This window comes from Pseudopodoces humilis, chromosome 2 (genome assembly GCF_049639895.1).
Source record: "Pseudopodoces humilis isolate 2021_Gansu_Grassland_sample_001 chromosome 2, ASM4963989v1, whole genome shotgun sequence".
In the NCBI taxonomy this organism is placed as follows: domain Eukaryota; kingdom Metazoa; phylum Chordata; class Aves; order Passeriformes; family Paridae; genus Pseudopodoces; species Pseudopodoces humilis.
Genome location: NC_142201.1, coordinates 30,922,305 through 30,948,967, shown reverse-complemented (window position 1 = coordinate 30,948,967; position 26,663 = coordinate 30,922,305). Strand labels below are relative to the sequence as shown.

Genomic DNA, 26,663 nt, shown 5'->3' with positions numbered 1-26,663 from the left:
TTTAAACGTTATCACATCTAAAGGATTTTTAAGAAGCAGTTAGCTACTGTTTATAGCTCAGCTTCTTTATTCTTAGTCTTGGGACAAAAGAGCATGAAATGGGATCAAAGGATCTACTCTGAATAATATTCCAGAACAACCCTCTGTTCATTTCAGCTTCACTGTAAAGCCAGCTTTTTGATCTCAGACATATGCCTGCAATGCTTAAAAGTGGCTAAAAGGTCAGCAGTAAATGTCATCCCTGAAATAAAGTAGACCGTCCTTGTGCCATTTCCTATTCTATTTCAGATATCTAGATCTGAACTTAGAATGAAATTTATAATCAAAAATTCAGACTTTTATGAATAATGACAAAAAAGGACATTCACTAATGCATATACAGGATGGTATCAAAATGTGGTAGTTCAAAGTATTATTGAACTTGCATGATGCTGTACAATATATGTGACTTACACAGAGCCAAGTTTTCAAGCCTCAAGTAGGGCAGCAAAATAAGGCTAAATAGGCTCAGTTACAAATGTTCAGATGCTCAGGGAGGCCACACTAGTACTTCCTTTTCTCTGTGTGTTGGTCTGTTAGTGTTTTCTGAGAATACCAAGGTATTGATCTTGCTTTGTAGTCTCAGAGGTATTATGTAGCTTACCCAACTCCCTCATCCCCAGGAATTTCATATTAATTCTGAGGAAGAGCTGTCATAATGCTGAAGAGTTTTATTTCATGAACATGGGGTTTTGTGCTACAAAACATAATGCGGGATGTATCTATACCTTTGCATGACTGATTTTTAGTCCTGTATTCATAACATTGCTGTCCACATTTTACACATTAAGTGGTCCTAAAGCTGCTGATATTTACAAGCTGGTGGATGACTGTGACTGACTACAAGCAGTTCTGCTTTGTTTCAGGGGAAAACACTCAGATTTTGGCCACTGTCAGAGAGAGAATACTGGGGAAATAGATGTTTGGTCTGAGTATGTTTTTTTCTCCTGTTTCTATGGCACCTAAAGTTAGCTCTCTACTCATCAAAAGGGACTAGAAATGCTTCTCCAGTTTGCTGGCTTTGGTCTCCTGTACCACCTCTGAACTGTAAGTTAGCCAGCAGCACCTCTCATCAATGCAGCAGCCCTGCAGCAAGAATGACAAATTTAAACACAGCGTCTGAGCAATGACATGATTCCTACGGAATTCAAATTGGCCAATGCTCGCATTGCAGCTAGTAACATAGCAGGCTGCAAGTTGAATTAATATGATTGTATAAACAGGTCCATTGGTAAAGGATTATTAAACCTGACAAACACATTGTATTCAGATCTACTTTATTTTATCCATCATCTATATTGTCAGTTTACTCAAGTCAAATACTTGCATCTCAAGTCTATGCAAAATCACTGCAGCCATACAGAAAGTAGAGAAACATACACAACTTTGAACAAACACTCTTTGCAGTAATTAGCTATCATATTACCTCAAGCCCTTTTATCCAAAGCCAAGCATCTTGCAAATTTTCTTCATTAACTTCAACAAGTTTCTCTTGCCATGCCACTGCTTGGGCACTAAATTTCACAAAGTTAAATCTCTTTTTGTGTCTCAGCTGTTCCTGCAAGAGACAGAATCTGAATTTTACCTACTATTAAAAGAAATAATACTTGTATCCTGAAATACTGAGTAATAGCAATTATTTTAATTATTATATAGTTTATTATATGAGTACAATAAACAATTATAACAAAATAATAAAAGTTATGGTGCACAGACAGACATACAAAACCAGGGAAAATTATTGCTTGCAACTATTAAGATTGCTTGAAATTCCCAAAGTAAGTCCCCATATATTCCTATTTCTCAAACAATTTAAACAGCGAATGTGTAGGAGGGCATGAAAGAGAGAAGAAACTGGATATGATCAGTGGTATAAGAAAGAGATTATCACCGCTTACCAGAGGAAATTGAAATCAGGAAGAAAGTAGGATATCATTTAAAGGAGGAGAACAAGAATCATATAAAGACCACTGACAAGGGGAACTAGGACAGCTGGAGAAAATCAAGAATTTGCTGAAGCTGCTTTCAGACAGAAGTTATAAGTCAGGGAAGATTTGTGCAAGCGAGTAGAGCCTGAGTCTGAAGTCTTTGCATCCCTTTCATCACAATTTTTGTGCAGCTTCCTGTGAAACCTTCTGGCACAGTATCTAATATATTTCTGGTGCTGATCTGCTTAGAGGACCACAAGATACTGTGCTATGACTCGAGCACTTAGCTGAAAAACGTCTCTGTCATAGTTTTCATTTATTTAGTTTGACCAATGATTGCTATCAATTCCAGACTGAATTTTCATCTCAGTTACTTCTCTTAGGACTAAAGAAATTTAAGATTAATCATGTCTCTGAAATATTAATGTAAGCTTAGGTGACATCACTGTAGACTTGTAAAACTAAGCAAGACAAATCCTTTCTTAGGTCTCTCCCTGTACTAACAGCTTTTGAGGTATTCCTGCACTTTGTCAGTCCCTTTGCAAAGTTCTCAGTCACTGTAAGATGCAAGGAAGTTCAAAACATTCTACACCCTATATTGTAGAAGTATTGAAGTGAATCTAGAACACACATTACAAATCACAACAAGCCAATGGAACTGGATGACACTGCTTAAAAGTAAAAATGAAAATGCCAAAAAGTGTTTCATTGCATAGCTTGGTTTTGGTTTGGGTTTTTTTTGTTGCCTTTTTTTGGGTTTTTGTTTGCTTATTTTTTTTTTTACAAGGGAGGTGGCTTGGGGGAAAGAGCTACTTAAGCCTTATAAATTTCTAATATTTCCTCTAGCTTTTCTCGAATAGTTGTATAATGGGGAAAATATAAATTCTTAACTAAAAAATTAGCACATGAAGAAAAATCTAAATATTTTTATAAAGCTTCTGTTTTATAAAAACTTTAAAAGAAACAAAAAGTAGAGGAACAACCATCCAGAAATGATCAGTTTACCCTAAAATGCTCCTCAACCTTCAGAGTCATCCCTTTAATCATACCTGCATTAGCTGAAATATTTTTTCCTTCACTAGTGGCAGCTTATTGTTCATAGACTGGGATGTATCAATAAGAATATAGATGTCATCTTCAAACACATTTCCAAAAAGCCCTCTGCTTCCTTGTTGAAGCCACTTAATCCTGGGGGATGAAAAAAAATATCAAAACCTGTTCTGTAATATCTTTGGAGCTCTGCATCAGAGTGTGAAAGGTAGGATCTTTTTGTCACTGCTGTACTTCTAATTCTCTTTCCCTAAGCACCTGTTAGCAGTCACTGTCAGAAGCCCTTGATGAATCAGTCCCCATCCTTACATAACATCACAAGATAGTTTTAGTTTTTTATTTCAATAGAAATCTGGAGACAGACAAAAAAAAATAAATAAAAATGAAACAATGCAGCACCTTTATAAAGTCAGTTATCAGGTAGTTTGGGCTGGGAAATCCAACATGGAAGCAAACATACCTATGGTCCCTGTATCTGTTTTCCAGACTCATCTCAGCAAATCATTTAAGCCTATACTACTATGCCTCCCTTTTCAGGAAACCACTTGAGAACCTCTTCTCCAAGGAACTTAAGCACTTCAAAGAGCCTTAATATAACACAGATGCTTCAATGGTTTGTGGACTTTGAGCCTTAAATAGAGAGTCAGATTTACATTTTAAACAGGACTGGAGTGTGCCTGCCAGCTAAATACATTCATACATACTGCTCTGCACAAGAAAATTTCCTCAGTAATGGCTGCAGCAAGTCCAAATCTGATTTCCCTTGAGAGTCATAAAATACTCATCTACACTGAAACAGAGACATTTAACACACGTATCATCAGGGCCCTGGGAAAAATATTCATCTCCACAAAAGGTTTCAGAAAAAAAATTATCATGGAAACGTAGAGATACTGCCACAGTAGCTACTGATAGCTATTTTGTCATTAGTTATTTCATCCAAAGTGTTTGATGAGGTCTACCAAGACTTTTTATACATTCAGATTAAACATTCAAAACAGCAAGTCCTTGTCTTGACTTGGATTTTAAAAATACATACTCACCAAAACTGCTTATCTGAAATTTTCCTTTGACAGTATGTAAATATTATCCTAAACACAGTAAGATGAAGATAAACTAGAAGGAATAACAAAACACTGCTTGACCTTGCTAAATACAATCAGGCTGTTATATTTTTGGTAGGGAAGGAGCAATAAAATGAAAAATTCACCAAAAAAATGAAAGTTCACATCCTGTTTTTTTTTCAGTGAGGCCTCTTGTTATCCTAAAATACAAACCAGAGGGCAACATTTATTTTTGTTCTACAATAGGTTTTCCTTAGACTGCCTCTTATTTTGTAGATGTCATACAAAACCTAAGTGTCCACATGGCTGCAGAAATGTAAATTAAGCAGCTAGTTTCAGCAATGAACTTCTGATCATGTGCATTACTTAATAGCTCATGCCCTGACTCTGATCTAGACTGTTCAAACTTGTCTTCAACACAAAATTGCAAAAAGGGCAGATAACCACAATCAGCACAGGCACAAGCCAAGCTGTGCTTCTTGACATCACAAGGGGATCCTAGGTACAAAGGATGAATGTTTACTAAGTTTTATTGATGAGTCTTGAAGTTGTCTGCCACCTTATAGTCCCAATACTTTTTGGCACTTTTAGCAGTAATTCAAAAATGTGCAGACTGACTTTCACACCTGTGTTTCAGAGGAACAAAAGTCTGAAAACTTCATCAGTTTTCTTCTATGACTACAAAGAAATCCAACATACAAATTCTGATTTAAAATAGAATTCTGGCTTAGTACTGCTGCTGTCAGTTTACCAACCACTTCAACTTATTATGACAGTAAATGTCAAACTTTTCAATGCTCATGTAAAGTGATCAAACTGATTTAATGTGAAAGAACACAAACCTTCCTTCCACTTGTCTGAGAGCTTTCCTCATTTTCTCTTCATACTGCTTATACTTTTCTGTAGTAACATATACATGAACTACAGACCCATCTTTCCAGAGGGTATGTACAAACTTGTCACAGTATCTTGCATGAATCACCTTCCTCTTTGTCTCCTACAACAAAGAAAAACACATCTCATGTGGAAAACATTATCTTGCAGTGCCTTGAATATTTGGGGAACAAACTTCAAAGGTACATGCTTGTTGCACATGACAGGAATAGAAATAAACATGGGATACGGTGGTCACAGAATTTGCTTCTAGAAAGGTTCAATGAAAATTGGCTTTATTCTTGCAACTAGAAAAAAAAAGAAGTTTACCAAACAGTGAAATGGTAAAGCTTGAGAAAAACAAATAGAAGACAAATTAAGAGAAATTTTCTTAAGGACACTGCAGCAGCTAAGACTAACACATCCCCTAAAGATAACAAAAAATCTTCACCCCACACCACAGAAATACAAAGAAAACCAAGGCATTGCTTAAGCCAGTCCTGATTTTTCCTTTTAGATTTTATGTGAACCAGCAAGGAGTCCTTAAAGCAGTCATTCTCAAAAAGCTCTTTGAAACATTCTTATTCTATGTCTCAATAATTAATAATCTGATTTTAACAAAAACTTCAAAACAACAATGCCGTATACTATATCATCAATTTATCCATCAACCAGGCTTTCAAGCTTTAAGAGGAAAAACAAACAACTCACAGGATGTGAGGAAAAATTAACAATACTCACAGCATCAGTTTGTGAATATTCATCCTCTGGTTTAGCTTTTATGTCAATAAGCCCATCTATGTGGCGAAAAACACAATCAGCAAGTGCATCATACAGTGTGAGATTCTGAGCTTTCAAGCCATACTTCTGCAACCACTTCTCAGCAGTCAAATATTCATCAATTCTACATCTTGGTAATGGATGATCACCTTTGTTTGCTACTAAAGAAAATAAACAAAATCTCCTGTATAGCACAGTTCATTTTGGATAAGCTATTTGCAAAAACAGACTCTGTCACTGGAATCAAAATTTTCAAACTTGTTCTGCATGCTCTGACAGCATTGGAGTGAACAGATATTCCTGAGTGATTTTTAACAGTCTATACTTCATCTCTAGGGTTTTTTCTTATCAGACAACGCACTGCAACAAATTCCTTTGTAAATGGCAAAGAACCCACCAGAAGACAGGGAGCAAAGACAATAAATAGTGCAAAGATCAACATAAAAAAGGAATTTTCTTAGTAGTTGAATTACAAAATGCCAGAAAGTATATCCTGAATAAGATGTCTAACTTCAAGGAGAATCATTTGAGAAAATGAATCAACGGAAGATATAATTGAAAATACAATCAAGACCACTGGTTAACATTAATCTTTTTAGAGATGGCTGTTTAAAGTAAAAGGCAAACTACAGTGCTATACTGTAAGGACTGTCTTAAGGTAAGGCATTGCACAACTCTGGACGCCAGTATAGTATAGAGATAATACAGATAACAGAAGATTTACTGGCTAAGGCAGACAGGAAGAGATCACAAAAAAACACCCAAACATTCTCCATATCTTAAAATCCAGGTAACTCCTAAAGCTAGTAACCGGTAAACTAAAAATGGTGTGCTTCAGCCTGCGCTGTTAAAGTTTAGCAAGTTTAAGCCATAGTAAACAGAGATTTGTATTGGGAAGTCTTAAGCAATCCTAAGTTTACTTAACAATTACAGGTGCTATATAGACATATAGCTGCTGTACCCTGTATACAGACATTTTTGATAAAATCATCCCCAAATCGATGTGCAATCAAAACTGTTCTCAAAAAGATGTTGATCATTAATATAATGGTAGCTGTCTTGAAAGAAACAGAAATTATACCATCTAGAGAAGTAGACTGGTCAGATTGTGATAACATTTTCTGAACTTGTCTCACTGTACTCCTGGCTTCCTCCAGCTCCTTCCAGATCAAAAAGACATCTTCACAGACACCAGCTACTGCAAGAGAAATAATAAATAGAACTTTGTGTTTTTATATGATTACCACTTTTTTTTTTTGTAACTCTTCAATCAAAACAAAGTCATTGGTATACCCAGATCTTGCTATATAACTTTGTTTTCTTGAGGTCCTATTGCAATGACAAGTGCTGACAGAATTCAAAAAAGGGCTCAAATCTGGCTCCAGGATATAAGAGGTGTTTAGTATGTCAGAACTAACCTCCAAAGTTGGCCACAAATTGTTCCCAGAGAGGAAGCAAATACATTTTAACACTCTTGGAAAATAATAAGGAAACTCCACAATGAAATTCACTTGCTGCCCCCTGGACTTCATTGCAAAATTTGGCTTCAAATATTAAACCCAGTTTTGACATTTTAAAGAGAAGACATTTTTAACTCTTTCCATTTCCTAAAGTACATAATAAATTTTATTTAAATCTTCTTTCCCTGATGACTCTCTGATGAAACTTGCTAAAGATAAATTTATTTTCATCCCAACAATTCTCAACAGTTATAAATAAATGCCACAAAAAATTTTACTACCAGGCTATATTTTCAAAAAAAAATGGAAAAATCCAAAGCTGGAATTGAGACAAGGTTTTCCTGATTTCAACAGATATATTTTTCTTGATGAAAATAATAAAAATATTTATTTATTTCATAAAAGAAACTACTAAAATTGAGATACCTTGTATACCTAAGCAGTAGGATCAGTATTAAAAATACGTTAAATTAGGTTACTCTCAGAGTTTTAATTACAGTATAGGACAATGAAGAGAAACTGTGCACAGTGTTACAGTAAAAATATAAAACTGAATCATCAGCTATCCTAAGCAAAAATACAGGTTACAAACTATTGCAGATCACAACCTATTAATGACTTGCACATAAAAATGTTGAACGAGGCAAACTGTATCTTATCCATCCACTGGTTCAGCTACTACACAGTGATGGTTCACCATTTAAAAGATAAGATATGCAACCTTGTCTGCTAAAGTAGGCTACCAGTACACAAACAAACCTGATTCTTTTGTTATTTGATAAACTTTCTGGAAATACTACTACTACTACTACAAATAATAATAATAATAATAATAATAATAATAATAATAATAATAATAATAATAATAATAATAATAATAATAATAATAATAATAATAATAATAATAATAATAATGTTATGCAAATAAGAACTCAAATTTAATTATGAAATGCTTTCAGTTTCTAAGAAATATTTTGAATTGTGTTATTGTACACTGCCATCTCCTGGGACCTTCCTGCATTTCAAAACATCCATTGCATCCATTAGAACAAAGATCAACATTTCCTAAATCACAAAAAGCATTAGTAAGGCAGATCATTCCACAACATGAAACACAAAAGGGAGAGAAAAACCTGTTAAACTTAAGAAAAGTATTCTCCAAATACTTTGGAAAGAATTCAACTTTTATTCTATAAGCAATCTCAACCCAGAAATGCAAACACATGCCTTCACACCACACGTGAATGTGGTTCTAAGTTTAAGGCTGTTAAGAATGCAATTCCAATGGTGCTGTCTCCAACTAAATCTGGATATCTTCCACAAGCTGTCAATTACTGTCATCCAAATTTAATTTTATTAATATTTTTAATGTAATGTTTGAAAATATTGAAAGAAATATGCACACTTCAGCTACTGCTAAAACAATAACCATTATATCATTGTGTTGCTTCATTTCCCTTTAAATTGATGCTATGGACTCATCAGCTTTATAGGATTATTGTTACTGTCCCCATTAAGATAGATGGATTGAATTGGTACTACATGAGAAGGTATTTTTTCTTCATTTATGCTTGTAGCACTGCCAAGTAAAACTGCATGCCCTTTCAAAGCAAATGTGCTTGATGTCACTTGATACCCAGGACAAATGCAGGAACCAAGAACTGCACATTGTGAAATTACAGTTGCTTAAAACCTTTTTCCCAACATTTTCCTGGATTCAACTTGGAGAGAAGCTTGGAAGCAGTGACATCCACAGCAGCTTTCTCTCTCTATACAGGAAGCTCATCTGCACCTCTACCTTGGCCTCTTTTCCTCCACAGCTAAGGAGGAGTGGCAAAAAAACCCTGTTCTTTGAAAATTGAACCCCTAAAATCAAAACCTACATACACATGCAAGGCATAGTATCTTCTGGATGTGGGTCTCAGCTGTGGCCCATCTCTCAAAGCATATCTCTGGTAAATGACCAAGAAAGCATGAACCTCACTTTGTTTAAATTCCCTCTGTTCACACCTCAGATGTGCCATTTTTTGGGGACCACCAACCAGAGAAAGTCACCCATCTGATGGGTGCAGTTTACAACCACTCCAAGCCACTACCTCTTGTATACATTCAGGCACCCATGTGCCAGGAATAATCTTGTCTTAAAAAATTACTTTATCCAGGGAGAAAAAGGGCTGTCCTGGTTCCCCGCCACCATGAATCACCTTCCCAGCCACTCTGGGTGTCAGTGCAACAACCAGATCCCTGGGGAGCCCCTGGTTCCGATTCAAAACCCACCCCACTGCAATGGCAGAAGAGTGGCCACCAGTCATACATGAAGGGACCAGTCTAAAAACCCTGCTGCACGTGTCCAGCCTGTGTCAAGCACAGTCAGCTTCCCTTGCTCTCCCCATCACCATCCTGACCCTGCAGAGCACCTCACCCTGCAAAATGTTCCGGGAGTGCCCTGACTGCAGGTAAAGGCGTTTCTGCTCTGTAGAAGGGAGGCCCTAGAAGAGAGGAAGAGGATGAGGAAGGTTGCAGGGAGAGCCTGAGGCAGGGGGCAGAAGCATTTTGCTGACACCCGCAAACGGAGAAGAAGGCAGACCTAAGCAAAAACACAACCACACTTGCACATGTACACGGAAACTCATACCTGCCCTCATTTCCATTTCCCAGTTATTTAACTGGCAGATAATCTCAAGAGCAGCTTTTCCACATGTACCTCCCTACAAACAAACTCATCCGGTTTGACAAGTCACTGTAAACTATTTGATTTCCATATTGCTAATGAAAAAATCCTGTATAAAAAAAAGCCTACAAAATATCTACAATATCTTTGAAACAGAAAGCAAATAACAATACAAAAGCAAATCACGGAAAACAGAAGCATTTCTTACTTGTCTGATTATCTGACTTAAGCTGTAGAAACAAGCAAATCCAAATATAAGGAAATACAATCTATTTGAAAATGAATTTGCTGGCAAGGGAGGATGGGAAAATCGATTTTCTTCACTGCCAGTCCCTTTCTCAGCCTCCATGTGGCAGCAGAACACAGCAATATACCCTTAAGCCTTGATTTTTAAAATCTCCACTTAGAGGGGGATGAATGAAGGCACAAAGAAGCATGAGGGTAGTCCACAGCTTTTACCTGCATACCTGCCAGGTCAAACAGCACTGAAACTCACTGCAGCCCAATCCTGCCCCTTTTCCACTGGGCAAATGGACAAAGCAAATGAACTTTGTATCCCATGTGGTATCACAGAACAGCTATCTGCATCACACTCTACACATTAGCAAAGAGATTTGCCAGGCCAAGGTTAGGCTGCTGAGACTAGACAGAAGCACACGCAAAAAACCAGCAGAGGCAATGATCTTTGCTACAGCTTCTAGGCAAAGCAGCTACTCCTCAGTCATTATCCTGGCTCTCCAAAGGGAGGGTTCAATCTTTCCCATGTCAGTGTACATAAACAGTGAATAGTTCATTGACTTCTATGTCATACAGGAGAATAACACTCTTACACTGCCCTTTTTTTACACAACCTGAAATATTCCCTATCAAATTTCCCTACATGTGAAAAATCAAGCACACCTACGAACAGAGACTTATACTGCTCACAAGGTCAGACACGTCCCTGTTTGGATTTATCACATCAGTAAAATCCTGGTTTCAGTCCATTTGCATTTTCTCTACGCATGCCAGCTCATCTATTCCACCACACAGAAACCAGTACACAGAAATATATTGCTTCTATGTAAGCCACCAAGGGCCCTGCATTAATTTCAGGATCTAGTTCAGAGCACCATCGCTTTTCAAGCCCTATGTGGCACTTATCAACCTGTTACTCCAAGCAGATGACACAAATGTGACCTTCAGAAAGATATCCCTCCACAGCTTCTGTCATTCCTTGCCCTTTATGTCTTCAAGTTCCAACTTAAACATCACCTCCTTTTCACTTATAATTTTAACTACATAACAAGATTGCTTAATTCTACAGCTTTTTGCAGATGAATAAACTGCACAAAGAATGTAGGCAGAAGTGATAACAGGAAAATTAGTGCTGGATGAGGAGATATTATCACATTGGTAAAACTAAGCTTCATGCAAAAGCATTTCTCTGACATAAGTAAATCTGAGGCTGCCAGCATAAGGACCCTAATTTGTTAATGAGGTACACCTGTTTTGATCTTGAGCACATACTGAAAATGAGTGTAAAAAATTCAAAATTGTCCATTTCCAACACTTGCTTTCTAAATGTCTGCTCAAGATGCAAAATAGGGGAGAATTGAGCTCTTATCTAAAATTTTAAATAGTTCACTTCTGACTTTTTTTGGTTAAGCAGATGAAAAGGAATTAACATAAAATATATCCGGTATTTGCAAAATACTGATATTCAGTGGATTCCCAGAAACTATCAGATGTTGTTAAAACAGCTTTTCCAGTCCATGTAACATGGTTATGAGTTTCAGCTCCCAGCTGTTGCATTTGTGGTGCAAAAAGGAACATAACCAAAATATTCCTGTTCCTCCCTTTAGTTTTTAGAAACACCATATTTGGAGGATTAAATCTCTGGTTCATTCTCTATTTCCTTGTGTAGTTTATGCCACAATTCCAAGAACCAGTTTCAGAACCCATTAGTGAGTAATCAACACTTTTATTTTTATTGCCTTATTACTACACCCTTGAAGGAGTCCCTGAAACAAGAGAAATCAGACACAGACCAGAATAATATCTTCAGTGTGTTTTGTTTTCTGAAACGACTTAAGATTCTGCATATGACTGAAACACTCCAATTGGCTGTCAGTGATTTCACGACTGTGCTTGTAATACCCAGTAAATGCAAAAAGCTAATTGTGTTCCTTTTTAATGTGTAAATTCTACTCCATAATAGCAACAGACAATGCACTTCAAGGGGATTACTGCCCTTTTGAGCGATTAAAGCTATTCAGCTTTCAGCTTTAGAAACAGTGGTGAGGAAGTAATTTCAGTCATATAGAAGCTCTAGGCTCATCTATTGAAACAGGCTGACTGCCCCAGGGGAAGAGGGAGGCAGCTTCCCCCATGCACACCCCCAAATGCAGTACAGCAAGAAAGCACTCGCAGCAGACTGAAGGCAATCATTATACTGCTCTGCATTAGTATGAAACGATAGTGTTTTGAAGCAGACTCTACTAGTTTCTAAACTCTGTATGGGCGCAGCTTGAGTGTCCTTTAACAACTCAAAAAAGCAGGTGATACCTCACTCCTTTATTTCTGGGCCCTCACAATGGTTCTTTCTCTTGTGCTGTTATAATCATGGCCCTAGTGAAGGATAGGTTAGTATGCAAGAAACTTCATTACAACCCAAATATGGGCCAGTCAGTCCAAGACTGACAAACAGCCTTACATGAGACACCAAATCCACCTTATGCCATACATTCCCTAACAGTGAGAAGCTGATAACACTGTTCTACCTTTGGGGCAACACTAATGGCCCCAGCACAAAGGGAGAGTGTGTAGGTAGGTGTGTTGAGCCACGAGACTAAAGATATCTTATGATTCCTGATGTCTAAAATAATTTTTTTGGTTTTTTACTCTCCTGCTGAGAAAGATATCAAATTTGATACACAAAGCCTCGTTCCACATCACAAGCCCCTCTCCTCTCACCCTGGCTGAAAGCACAGTCCAATCCCACTGAACACATACCCAGAGGAAGTAGCACTGTGACTAATACGAAACACACTGAGCTTTCTGCCCAGCTCCACCCACCAGTGAAACTGTTTATTTTGGTTATTTCCTCCTGGTATTTTTTCTATCAATCCTCCCACCACCACTTTGCACTGCCTTCTCTACTGTCACTTTACTGTGCTTTTTGCCTGTCTTTGTGACAAATTCTTGGGACAAGCAAGTAAACCTCATGTTGATTTAATCCCCTTATATTACCTATGAACTTGACCTATATTTATGTTGGCTGTTTTATCATATGGTCTGCCACACTATTCCTCCTCTTCCTTTTTATCATTTCTCCATACATTTCCACAAGGTCACTGGCATAAGCACACAACTACTGTTCTTCATGTTCCTAAATAAATTATCTTCTTCTCCTGCTTTTTCACTTTTCTTTCATTCCTACATGCAGATCTTCTACTCTCTTCATTTTTCTCTTTTCCTTGCCCTCTCCTTCCCACCCAGAGAATTTCCATTTCCAGACCAGTCCTGTCCTCACCCCACCCACACCTATAAGCTTCTTTTGATTTTACACTCATCAAGTTCCTAAACTACATTTCTGTTCTGACATCTTGCTGTATCAGTATAATCTTCGGGTTTATATTGTCTACCTAGTGGCATTCTCCCTTTCACTTTTCCAGAGTTCAGGGCAATTAATCTTTTTCCATCCTCTTCATATTTTAGTGCAGATCCAGTAGCATCTCTACAGTCATTCTTCTCAGCAAAAGCATGGAATCTGTAAGACAAAATGAGTTTCCACCAGTATAAAAAATACATAAATACTTCTCTAATTTTAAAGGGATGTTTTTCACACATATAACTACAGAATTATATCTAAAGTTTCAACTACAGTCAGGTTATTAATTAACTTTATACATACATTTATGTACTTTCTGAAGTCTTCTCATGTAGAATTTTCTTTCTTTTTGATATTACTTACTGCAAGGCACCTTACTCTTCAATTTCCTGGAAATCTATTTTTAATTAACGCTTTTAAGAGGCTGAGCAGGCATGTAATTTGAGATGTCTGAGATGACACTAACACCTTTTATCAGATTATCCTCCTAGTTGAAAGCCTAACAGGAACATTTATTTCATTATGGACATACAAATCAGGATGACAACCAGCCTTCATTTATCCTCATTGTCAAAACAGAGAAGGTCTCAGAGCAGGAAAAAGATGCATTTCTGTAACAGAACTACACTAGAAACAGGGTCGATGCATGAAAAGCCCACAAACTTGGCCATTCCTGTGAGAAAGCTGACTTAAAACTTATATACAGTTACTGGGCAAATATCCACCAGCAAGTTATTAACTGGCCCTGTAAGTCTCTGCACAAAAGCTAGACTCATGCAAAAAGGTGACAGTGAGAATCAAACAAAACAATTCCTCTCAGCTCCCTGCCACAACCTTTTTTGCCTCTGTCTCTACTATACAAGATACATTCCCTTTCCTTTGATAAAGAAGGTATAAAAACTGCCAAAAGAAAATGAGGGATAGTTATTGACAATGTACCTGGTACCACAGAGGTACCATGCTTCAAAATGACCACAATCATTTTAAACGCACATCAGACCAGAGCAAACATGACACTTTCCCACAGTCTTGTTTTTGGCAGACTCTCCCATCTCCTAAAAGCTATTTCTAAACACAGATGGCTATAAAAGAGCTAAGCAGCTGCCATCTTACCAATTGCTCTGCTGTCATTTGGGAGATTTCTACTGTTGGAGGGCTTCCCACTCTTGCACAAACAACAGTGAAACAGAAAAAGCTAGCAGCCATTTCACAAGTCTGTAAATGTATGGTGACTTCTGTTAAGCAGAAAACACCTACTGACTCCTACTACCTTCCTGCTGTGGAGCATGAGTTTGATCGTATGTGTTTTGTATTTGTTCATTTATTTTCTTTATTTCAATAACAGAATCAAGATTTAAGTCATCTTACCCATTTCTACTGAAGGCTGATTCTCACCACATGGCTGATTCCCAGGATAAAGCATTCAACAAGGCATGTGGAATATATTAATTTCCACCAACCATAACAAAAGGATGCTAGAGAGTATGTTACAGAACTGCTTTTCCACACAGCCAGGCCTGAAGAATAACATCCTATCAATTTTCTGTTATTCCATGAGCTGCTCATTTAGGATTAGCATTTCCTTTTCAGTACATGTCTCTGTGGCACTTGACCCAACAAAACTCTAGATCTTTTTCTGGTGCTTGTGGGTACTACTAATGTACAAAGCAACATAATGAAAACCTATTTCAGTTTATGTTGTAACCATTTCCTCCCAACAGTTTTCCAGACTTCAAGAGAGAGGTACATGGCAGATGATTTTGGACATAAAAAGGGAATAGCCTTTCTGCAGGCCAGTGAGAATATATGCAGAAAAAGGCTGGACTGTTTAAGTAGGGCCTGCATTCTAGTCATATCTCTTTAGAATATTTCCCCATCCCCAGATCACTTACTGAACTGCTTTGTCTTATTTTCCTCATGGAAAATTCAGGTATGTCCCAATACCATTTCTATCAGCAAAGAATTTCATAAGTACTGAAATCTTTACTGTCCTTCTTTTTCATACCTGCCAGAGGCCAAGTGGCTCAACTCCTTCAGAAAAATAATAGTTGCATCTTCCCTAGCATTGAAAGACACCATGTTGACTGGACAGGAGACATCTGAAACCTTCTCAAGGAGTAACTGCTTTGTGTCCGCTGGAATATCACCCACAACAAAGTAATAAATAGCTTCAACCTGTCATAAAATAGAAAAGAAAAAAAAAAGGTAATTGGAAGACATTGTTTTACATAAATGTCTGATACTTAGTCAAGCACTGTCCTATGCTCAGTATTGGTAGGAAAATTTGGTAAAACTGATGCATTACTTGAGCTATAAGATTTTCAGACCTTTGCTTCTTCCTCTCATTTATGCTAGTAATTCAAAGGAAGGATACACAGAATTTCCTCAAGTGAGGCAAGAACTTATCCCACAGTTCCTGGGTGTGATTCTGCCCAATGCAAGCCTCTTTCCACAGAAGTTAACTGAAGCCAAAGAGAGCTGTAAGGAAGGACAACTGCATCATTAGTCAGAAAAAGGCTCTGTGGCATATGCCACTTTTATCAAGAGACATGCTATGTTGGTGCCTTGCCAGAGCTGAAAAGTAGGAATTTTTATACAAGACATAGTTTTATTAACAGCATGTATTCTGAGGTTAGGAAATGTGGCAGTCAAGGGAGGTGATTTTCCCATTCTCTCTGCATTAGTGCAACCTCACCTTGAATAGTGTGTGCAGTTTTGGTCACTGCAATATAAAAAAGACACTAAATTACTGGAGAGCATCCAAGAGACAGCAATAAAGATGGACCTTGAGGGGAAGCTGTATGAGGAGTGTCTGAGGTCACTTGGTCTATTCAGCCTGGAGAAGAGGAAACTAAGGGGAGACTGCATGGCAGTATACAACTTCCTCATGAGGGGAAGAGGAGGAGTAGGCACTGATCTCTGTGCTGACCAGTGTGGGAGTGGCATGAAGCTGTGTGAGGGATGGTTTAGGCTGGATATTAGAAAAATGTTTTACACAGAATGTGGTTGGGCACTGGAACAGCTCCCCAGGGAAGTGGTCATAGCACCAAGACTGATGGAGCTCAGGAAGCATTTGGACAACACTTTCAGGCACACGGTGGGATGCCTTGGGATGGTCCTGTGCAGGGCCAAGAGTTGGGTTCAATGATCCTGTGGGTCCTTTCCAACCAAGCATATTCTGTGATTCTGTGATTTTTTTTTGAATGCTATTGCTGGTATTTGCAGACGATTTGTATTTTTTATAGTTCCCAAGGCAGAGAGAGCTTGGCAGGTTTACTATAACCACACACATTTATATCCTGAAAATGTTATTACAGGAAGAGAGAGAAGTTGAAAAAATGTTCTTTAGTTATTGCTTAAATATTACATTATGAAGGATTTTATGTTATCTGCACTTATCCATGTAACGATCCTCATGGTAAGTATGTTTCTTGAATTTTCACTATCATTAAAAACAAATGTAATAAACAACTATCTCATGATGACTTTCAACACAATATGTGCAGTACATCAATCCTATATCCTGGTACATAACAATACCTGATATATCATTGTTTAACTGAAAAAATAAATTTGAATAAACTCACCTCTGTGCCCAGTATGGGGCGAATCATCCTGGAAATTATGCAGAGGAGAGAAGGCTCTGGGGTGACCTTATAGCACCTTCCAGGACCTAAAGGGGCCTGCATGAAAACTCGAGAGGGACTTTTCACAATGACAAGGGAGAATGGCCTTAAACTGAAGGAAGGTAGATTTAGAATAGATGTAAGGAAGAAATTCTTTGCTATGAGGGTGTGAGGCACCAGGAACAATTGTCCAGAAAAGTTAGGAACGCTCCATCCTGTTCATCCACAAGTGTTCAAGGCCGAGTTAAATGGGGCTTTGAGCTACCTGGTCTAGTGAAAGGTGCCCATGCCCATGGCAGGGATGTTGGAATGAAACGGTCTTTAAGGTCCTTTCCAAACCAAACCATTCTGTGATTCTTTGAATATGACTAGGAATCCCAAGATGTGCACCACAAAAGACAATTATTTGAGTCTGGGATGGCACTGAGGAAATGTCTCCGCACTCACGTAATTTCATGCAGTAGTAAAGCAAATTCAGCATCATCTACAAGTGTGCTCATACATTTCCACTACTGTCTTGGGTACTGATTTGTATTCCAGCTCCCTGAATAATTTCTGCATTTCAAGCTTCCTCCCTCATGTATCTTTTGGCACCTTTCTCAACACAGGGAGATGTCTCTCCCAAGCAGCAACCCAATTTCGGGCTGGATCAGGCAAGCTAACAAAGCAGCACCTTGCCATCTTGAACTTCTCTTGGATCTTGCAGAAGAGCAAGATGCTCTGTGTGGAAGGCAGGGACCATAGTTACAGACTCCACTTATTTGGGAGAAAGCAGAACCAGATACCCTAGCATCACTGATAATTCTAAACAAATACTAAAGCTAAAGAGAAAATTGAATGTGTTTTATTAAAGTGCAAGATTAACAAAATACTAGTTTTAGGAAAAGGTACACAGAAACGAAAAGAATGAACTCTTGAACCTATCTGTGTTTCAGTTCAATTTTACAAAGTTCCCTGTTTGCCTCCTCCAGCTAAAAAGCTATCTGAGCCTGCAGACAGATCTCCCAGGTGAGACCCAGTCCTTGGACAACACCACGCTCCTACTGCTTTTGTTGAAGAGTCTCCTGGCCCAGAGGAATTCATGCATATTGCACAAACATTTTTCCCTGTGTTCCTTCAGATCCACATCTTCTCCCCCTTCCCTCTAAGACTGCCATTAATTCATAAACTTGAAATTCAGCAAGATTAGAAATTCTCACACTTTCTTCAAGGGATTTATTGCCTGCCTCTGCAGCTTTTAAAATACTGACATTTATTGGGCACAGCTGATACAGAACAAACCCCTCACAAGAAAATTTTAAAAAATTATGAACCACAGATAATTCACTCTACTTAACTACAAACCTAGCAATGACATACCACAAAGGAAATGTTCTTCATATGCTAATGGGGAAAGGTTAAAACCCTTCTAGTGAGTCCTTCATATTTTAAAAATTTTAATTTATACGTTTAAACAAGCAAACAAACTTCATATAAGAACAGAAAGAACAACAACATGAACAGTTCCTCACAGTCTTGATCATGGTGGGAAGGTGTTTTAGATGAGTGATCCACACTTCATGGAGTGGCACCTGTACAGAACTGAAGGCTAGACACTGTGGATGCATTTGTGGTAGGCAGAGCTCAAAGGACTGCAACATTACAGCAGACTGAACTTGAGCTTGGCATTTATAGGTCATAAGGAAAGGAAGTCTGAGGAATCACCACATATGGGAAGAAAAGACCAGCTGAAGGAATGACAAGAAGAGCCATGTCAAGGGCAGGAAAAAAGAACTGTTTTGGAGCAACTTCTGTGGACAAAGCCAGTTCTTAGGAATGAGTTATTCATGACTGCTCAGTAAGTAGATAAGTTTTGCCTAGGACTGAATGGGGTATCCCCCTTCTGCACTACAGTGAACATTGCACTACAGTGAACTGTCAGTTACGAATGATAATTACTCTGTTTAGGAGCAACTGAAGTTTGTTTTATGTTGAGTACCTGCCACAACTGACTCCCCTGCCTATTGGCCCACCAATATCTGGAAAAATAATAATAGTTGCCTGACAGATGTTAATTTCTGTTTATTCAAAGACCCACCAGGTCCAAAAATACTTTCTTCATCCAGACAATGCTGAAATCTAAGTACAATTTTTTAGTTACTCATCAGGAAATCAGTATTATACTGCAAATTGAAAATACGAATAAAATTTATAGAGGGAGAATTTAAAAAAGGATTAATTTTAAAAATCTCACTGGTGAATAATTTGTTCCTTACTCAGTTCCTTTTTAATATTAGTTTCCAAACATCAAGGCTCATCTAGATGAGGATCCAGCAGGTAGGGAACTAGAAGGTAACTCAAGCAAAATTTACCTTCTCCTTCAAACAGCATCTCAGAAAGAGATTTACAAAGGAGTTAGGACTGTTTCTGTGCACAGGGATGGATGTTAATAGCAGTGAAAATCAATGGCTCTACTCCACAGACAGTCGGCCAAATTTTCAATAAGTTCAGGTGTTAGAGGACTGAGAGAATACACATTGTAAGGAAATGTCATAAAATATCTCTTTAATAACACAAGTTTTAAGTGCCTGCTCAAATGATGATATCTATGCTTCATTTCTTGTGAGTGTACTTTAATGAACAAAGTAATAGGGTACTTTTAGAAATGAACAGCATTTATTTGCAGGAATAACTGTACATGCTTTGTCTCTGTCCTGGAATAAAGTCTAGCTATCACCTGTCTGATAAAAAAAGATTTGTGTAGCCCTATCATAAGCTAATACTTCCATAAATCTCTGTACTCACTATTTTGAATTTTAAATACAACTTTTCATGAGCAAGCTGGATACATAACAAAATAAAAATGGTTTCCCTGCCTTCAATAATGTTAATACTATAAATTTTCTAAAAACTTGAAGCTCTGAAAAACTTATATGGCAAAGAAAGGGGAAGGGAAGACGTTTTCTCTTTCCCTTAATGACTGTTATTTATTCTGGGTAATCTAGGAAAGAAAATAAACAAGTTTCTGCATTCAAAATACAGTACATTTACATAAAAGGACAATAATTCAGCATAGTATGCAGCTACAGTTGAGGGGAAAAAAATCCTTTCCAAATGATGTCATTAATATTTATCTTTGCAACATTGATCAGGGCAAATCACAGCAGCCAGCCTAGCACTGAATACTCTTGGATTTACTTGGGCTTCTGAAAAGATGTATGAGCTTACCGCTCCATCACCCATGGCTTCCAGCAGAGCTTCAGCAGAGCTGGTATGGCTGACAGCTGTCATATGGTCCAGCTTCCAGAGCCATGTAACTGCAGACTTTACAGTATGCTCAGACACAGAAGTGCATTTCTCTTGCCACTTCATAAGATCTGGAGCAGCCCTGAAAATGAGATTAACTATAAATCAGAAGCAGTGAGAATCATGCTGGCAGAACAAGAGAGTGGAGCTCTCTTGTTCTTTTATACTCTTAAATAAGAATTACAATATACCACAGATACTAAATCTAGACTTGCAATAAAGGAAGTAGAAAAAGAATGAAGCCATTAGAAAAACTACTGCAATTTTTTAAGGGGTTTTTTTTGAGACAACTGTTTCCAAAGTAGGATCAGGAGAGATAAAGCATTTTTAAAAAGAGTTCCTGATTCATAACCCTCCTTATCATAAAAACTCAATCAGGTTTTTAAAATGTGTGCACGAAAAAGAAAAGTGTCTTCCGCAGGTCTCATTCCACAACTTGCTCTACAACCTTCGTGTCAGAGCAGCTTAACTGACACTATTTTTTGGTAGTACAGCTATTCTTTAGCTAGCCATCAAAAATAAAATTCGTGATGCTAAACTTTTTGGTATTTTAATTGACAAAAGACTGTAGTCCTAATGGAAGAAGTACAAAGCCAATGAGCACTTTTGCCTGTGTACTTGTACATAAAAAGGCAGAAAGGAACTATAAAACCAACTGGTTCCAGTATCTGTGAGATTCCATCAAGAAATATTTTGAAGACCTTCCTGCAAATCTAAAACACAAATGTATTTCCCAAGGTTCTTTTAAAGTAGTAATTTATATGTTATATTGTCTTGTGTTTCCCTCCTGCAAAAACAAACAAATTGATGAACATAATTATTGTTTCAATTTTGATTTGGCTTTGCAGTTCATTTTTAAAGAAAAAGTTCTCTAAATTACCTGCTTTGGAAAATATCTTCTTTGGAAAGTATCTACTTTTGCAACATGTTGCCCTGAGAAGCTGTGGATTCCCCATCCTTGGAAGTGTTCAAGGCCGGGCTGGATGGGGCTTTGAGCAACCTGGTCTAGTGGAAAATGTTCCTACCAATGGCAGGGGGCTTTGAACTAGATGGTCTATAATGTCCCTTCCAACCCAAACCATTCTGTGATTTTATTACTCTCCTTTCCAAATCTCAGTAGTATCACAATCTAGAAAATTAAGATAGGGTACCTGAATCGAATCTGGAAGACAACACCTGGGTAAAACAACATTAAGAATCACCATGTAATTGCAAGTTAACATTGTGGAACCAGTTTTAAAATTATATTACCTAATTTGTACAGGTTTTTTCCACTCATCTATCTAAACCCAAGCTTATGCATTCAAATTCTCATGCATGTATGAATTTTGCAGATAGGTAAAATTTGAATAGCTGCTTCTATTCTTCTAACTAAATGCAAATTAAACAAGTGCTTGGAAATCTTCTTTTGTTATGGAAATCTACTATTGTTTCCTAGTGCTGCTGATTTCTGTGACCATGGAAATCTATAGAAATACAAATGGTTATGCCTGTGCCTATGGCACTTGGGGGAGTGCACATTTAACTGCAAGGAAGAAACCTGTAATGTCTAAAAGCACTAGATTGCAATAAGTGGTCAGATAGAACCTCACTGTTTCACTAATATTGCAACATCTGAAGGGCATTACTGCTGTTGCAAATTCTTCTGATTTTGTAGAAGACGTGATTGGTATTTGGGTTCTGTTACCCTTTATTTGTTCATCAGGGTAACAGTGGCCTTCTGTTAAACAGAAGTGGCAAGTTCAGCATGACTATAGGTGAAAATTGGTGGGACATCTACAGGTATTAGCATGATATCATTCACGACTATTTTCAGTACAGAAAATGCCTTATCCAAACACATATAACATGCAAAGCCCTTTTATTCTCCAGCAATGTGCCGACATGGACTTCTTTGACCAGCCTGGAGAGGTCTAATTGTGGCCTTTCAGTACAAAGAGACTTAGAAGAAAAATGGGGAAAGTCTTTTTAATAGGGCCTGTAGCAATATGACAATGGGTGATGGTTTTAAACTAAAACAACCTTTATTCAGACTAGACAAAAGAAAGAATATTTTTACAATGAGGGTGCTTAAACAAATGACCAGGTTGCCCAGAGAGGTGGGAGATGTCTCATCCTTGGAAACATTCAAGGTTAGACAGGATGTGGCTTTGAGCAACTTGGTCTACTGGAAGGTGTCCCTGGCCATTTGCAGGAGTTATGGACCAGATCACCTTTACAAGTGCCTTCCAACCCAAACCCTTTTATGATTCTGATTCTTTCTGCTTACCGAATGAGATTGAATCTGGAAATTTGTATCACCTGTTCCACAAGTACCATAGAAAGTGCATCCCGACATAGATCAAATTCATTTGGAGCTGCAGTGCCAAAATCCAACACAATGACAATGCACTGTTCTTGAATCACTCCAAATATCTGCCGGCTCTCACTGGTTAACCATTCCATTCGCTGCTTATATAGCTCAATGGCTCCAATTAGGCAATCCACAAAATGAAGAATTAGTTCTTTTTTGGCTGTCAGCTTTATTCAAATAAGAGAGAGAAGGAAATTGAACATCAAAACAAATAATACAAATGCAGCCCCAAGCTTAGCACAGCTGCATAGCTAGTTTATAAGTGTCAGATATGCCAGCTAAGGTAGCAGTGGAAACAACCCATTTTCCCTCCACTGTTTCAAGAGCAAATACTTGACAAATGCATCTAAGCTATAAAGAAGAGGCACTGCATTTTGTCCTAATTGCTTTCCATAAACTTTTTATGTGAGCATGGGACAGTGCCAGTGGGTTGTCTGACTTGTCTGTCTCAAAACTGGAGCAATTAGAATGAGCTGAACACAGGCTAGGATGTAGAAAGGGCTGCAGAGCAGATGGGTGAACAAACAAGGACACAGAAACTTTGTACCTCCTCAGACTAGAACTTTGACTGGCTTTTAGAAAAATTTTTACAGCAATACAAGGCAGCACACGGTTTGGTTCTAGGGCACTTCAATCTCCACCTTGTCTTTAGCATTTGAAAGGAAAACGTAAAATGTTTCTCGTTTGTACTGTTATTTCACTAACAATGCCCAGCATTACAGATTAACTATTTGTGGGTATGTGCTTAAGCAAATTTAGTTCAGATAAGTGCAGTCAACATCTAAACTTCCCATATCTTTCCAGTAAAGTAAAATTTAGATCCAGTATTAAAATTAAAACCTGCACATCCTCCCTACGAATAAGTTTAAGAAAAACACATTAACCATGACCTGTGGGTCTAAAAATGCACCACAGATTCCCCCAGTATCTCTGGCCCATGTGAGCTGATTTACTGGTTGCCTTCTACTTCTAACTTTCCTTCCAGTACTAAGTACAAAACCTTGGAAATAAAAATGTTTTTAAGGATTATTTCTCAGGGAGGAGATATCTTGTGTGTCAGTCTGCACACTTCTCCCTCTCGTTTGTATTTTTCTGTGTTCTTTAATATCAGTTCAGGACCTGTAATGTGCCTCCCACATACAGAGTCTCAGGCAGTCTGCCAAAGGAATGTCGGCCTGGGAAGGAGCACTCAGAAATCCAGTTTCCTGGGCTATGACAGTCAGATTCATACAAAGAAGTTTACTGCACTACACCAACCAAACCTCATCTTAAAATAAAGCATTCTTAGAATACTCCCTCACGTGTAGTAAGAAAGTGCAGATTTCCATTTCTCTGAGGGCCAGGAAACTTCTGACTGTCCAGCCTAATTTTATTCATTCAGTTCATACCTGTTTATTTTTGGACTAGCATGCCTTTTAGCAGAGAAAACTACAGCTTCTCCCTATCCCTGCAATTTGCCTTTCTGGAGCATTCAAGGGCTGTAATACTACCCTTCTTCTGTCTTCTTTCAGGCTTACATTTCAACATCAACCAAGCCTTCTTATAATATGATCACAGCACTGCAGTTCATCCTACCAGCTCTTCTCAGTACCTGCTCTGGTTTGAATGGCTTCTTCTAAGCCCGTAGTAACTGTATCCAATATTGTACTCAATATCCTAAAGGAGATCTGACCAGATTTTATATAGTAGCAAAAATGCCTTTCCTGCTGCTCACAACGTTCTAAGATTAAAAGACATTTTGTAAGTATTTCACATTGAATAATGGGAATAAAATGAGGGGGAAAGGCTTCCTGAAATGGTTCTTTACTCATTTTTAAGCTTTCTGCCATCAGATGTGACTCTAGTCATCAGAAAAAATTACAAGCCATTTTCCTTTTGTAAAATCCTTTATAAATTAACTCTCTCCCTTCCACACTCACATGCACATCTCTTCAATCAGAATACATCCTCTTAACAATGGGGCTGCCAGCAGCTGTTGCTAAGACATTCCTTAGAACATGAGCCTGGGCAGAGATCCAGCTAGCTGTCTCTGTAGAATAGGCTGAGCCTTTTGTGACCTGCTGGCACTAAGCAAAGCACTGCTTTGCATTGGCAATGACAGCACATTATGTCTTCTTATTTCAGCGTCCCCATTTGTTTTATTGATTACAATTTTATTTTTTTTTTAACTGGTTCTGAGCATCTTCTCTTTAAGGGTTCCCTCTTTCAAGACAGGGTAGATGTTGCTTAGAAACTGCAATCTCGTCTGGAAAAGATTTACTGCAATGCTGCACCAAGGCAAGAGACTAAGACTTAAAAAGGAAAAAAAGATATCTAGTTTTTCTACCATCGACAGTTATCACTAATAGTTTGACAAAACAGAAGAAAAATTATCAAAAGATAAATTTCTCACAAAGAATATAAGTATTTTATGCCCTAGGAAGGCATTAACTTCTAAGTGCATAGGGAAGTTACCACGACAGCCACACTTACATTATACACGCTGCCATCTTGTGCTGTCTTGTATTGAGGAAACAGACCATCTGCATATCGAGAAGCCACAGGTTTCCCCAAGGTGGTCACATAATCTACAGTAAAATTTACAAAAGATCAAGTTGCTAATCTTTGGGACTACTTCAAACAGGTATTTTTCAGGCTGATGTGTATGTCATCCAAGTGTGAGGTACACGCATCAGTATTGAGCTCTTGACATTAAGAAACTTGAGAGAAATTCTGTTGTTGTTTCATTTTCTGGTTATATCTATGATGGGGCCCTGAGGCCCTCAACCTCTGGCTGCACCTCCTGTTGTCTTTGGCTGCATTCCCTGGATGGACCCTAGGCATGGTTAATTACCTCACCCTGCTGCAGGACTGTATCCTGTTCAGTGAGGGCATTGCCTGGGCTGCTGTCCCTTTTGGCTTCTGGTTCAATTTCCTACCACAGAGCAGCCCTGCTTTTGGTGCTTCCTCCCAGTTTAGTCATAAGTGAGGAAAAAACCAACATCTAATTACTTATAGGTCAAAAAGCTACATGAGACTTTAATTATTGTGAGGTTTGGGCAACCTCTCAACAGAACTTGCAAATATTTGTCTGTCAAACCAAATACAAAATCTGGTACAGATAATGCTTTCTCTTACACAACTCAATGGGTGCAGAAGTGAGTGCATCTAAGGAAAAGGCCATACTCTGCACTTTCAGTAGCTAGAAATCTTCTCCAGGATCTTCACTGATAGGAAAACATTAGGGGTGGGAATAGTTAACGTCATAAAGCAGCTATCTGTACACCATGCTGCCCTGCCAAGCTAGTACATTCTGCTCCTAACACTGTAACAACTTTAACCCTCCTTAACAGCTTCTTTTTCATCTGCAGCATACAACATATCAGGAATTGCACTGGTGATCTTTCAATGCCCCATGGACATAAGCCAGCCAAAACCTTAAATTATTCAACCTAGAACTATTGCAATACATTACAATTCCTACTTCTCAGGCAGCAAGCTGTTCAAAGAAAAGAATATATTACCATGCTCTGCAGAGCACCATTATGGCCGTGGTTAATAATTATTAGCAAACTCTTCCCCTCCAGCTGTCAGATAACTGCAAAGGAACATTTTTCTATCATCTGACTTTGCATGAAAAGCAGACTGAATTCTAATTAAATTTAACTTTTTCCTTAAAGCTGGATACCCAGAAATAATATCCTATTCCCAAGCACATCTACTAACCCTGATGATCAATAGTAGATCACAGATTATGGCACAGCATATATTATGTTTGCCATCTGAAAGGAGACAGAGATCTTATCACGTGTTATTTGAAAGAAAAAGATTAACAGTCTCAGCAGCACCAGCTATTTCCCAGCTACAGCTATATTGCAACCTAGGGTAAAGAAACAGTACAGTTGAGTAAGGAAAGCCATTCTCAGGCCCTAAGTCCTTCTCATATCAAAAGGAGGAGTTTCT

General features: G+C 38.1%; 1 protein-coding gene across 1 annotated transcript in view; it reads right to left on the bottom strand.

Annotated features, from left to right (window-relative positions):
* VWA3B (von Willebrand factor A domain containing 3B) overlaps positions 1-26,663 on the bottom strand; it is a 53,458-nt gene that overhangs the window by 26,156 nt on the left and 639 nt on the right. The window contains exons 3-12 of the mRNA XM_088051282.1: positions 25,194-25,288; positions 22,638-22,888; positions 20,291-20,450; positions 15,463-15,632; positions 13,492-13,616; positions 6,816-6,932; positions 5,696-5,895; positions 4,924-5,078; positions 3,017-3,155; positions 1,466-1,597 (exon numbers count right to left, since the gene is read on the bottom strand). Coding sequence (XP_087907408.1) covers positions 1,466-1,597; positions 3,017-3,155; positions 4,924-5,078; positions 5,696-5,895; positions 6,816-6,932; positions 13,492-13,616; positions 15,463-15,632; positions 20,291-20,450; positions 22,638-22,888; positions 25,194-25,288 — 1,544 coding nt within the window. The remainder of the gene's footprint in view (positions 1-1,465; positions 1,598-3,016; positions 3,156-4,923; positions 5,079-5,695; positions 5,896-6,815; positions 6,933-13,491; positions 13,617-15,462; positions 15,633-20,290; positions 20,451-22,637; positions 22,889-25,193; positions 25,289-26,663) is intronic.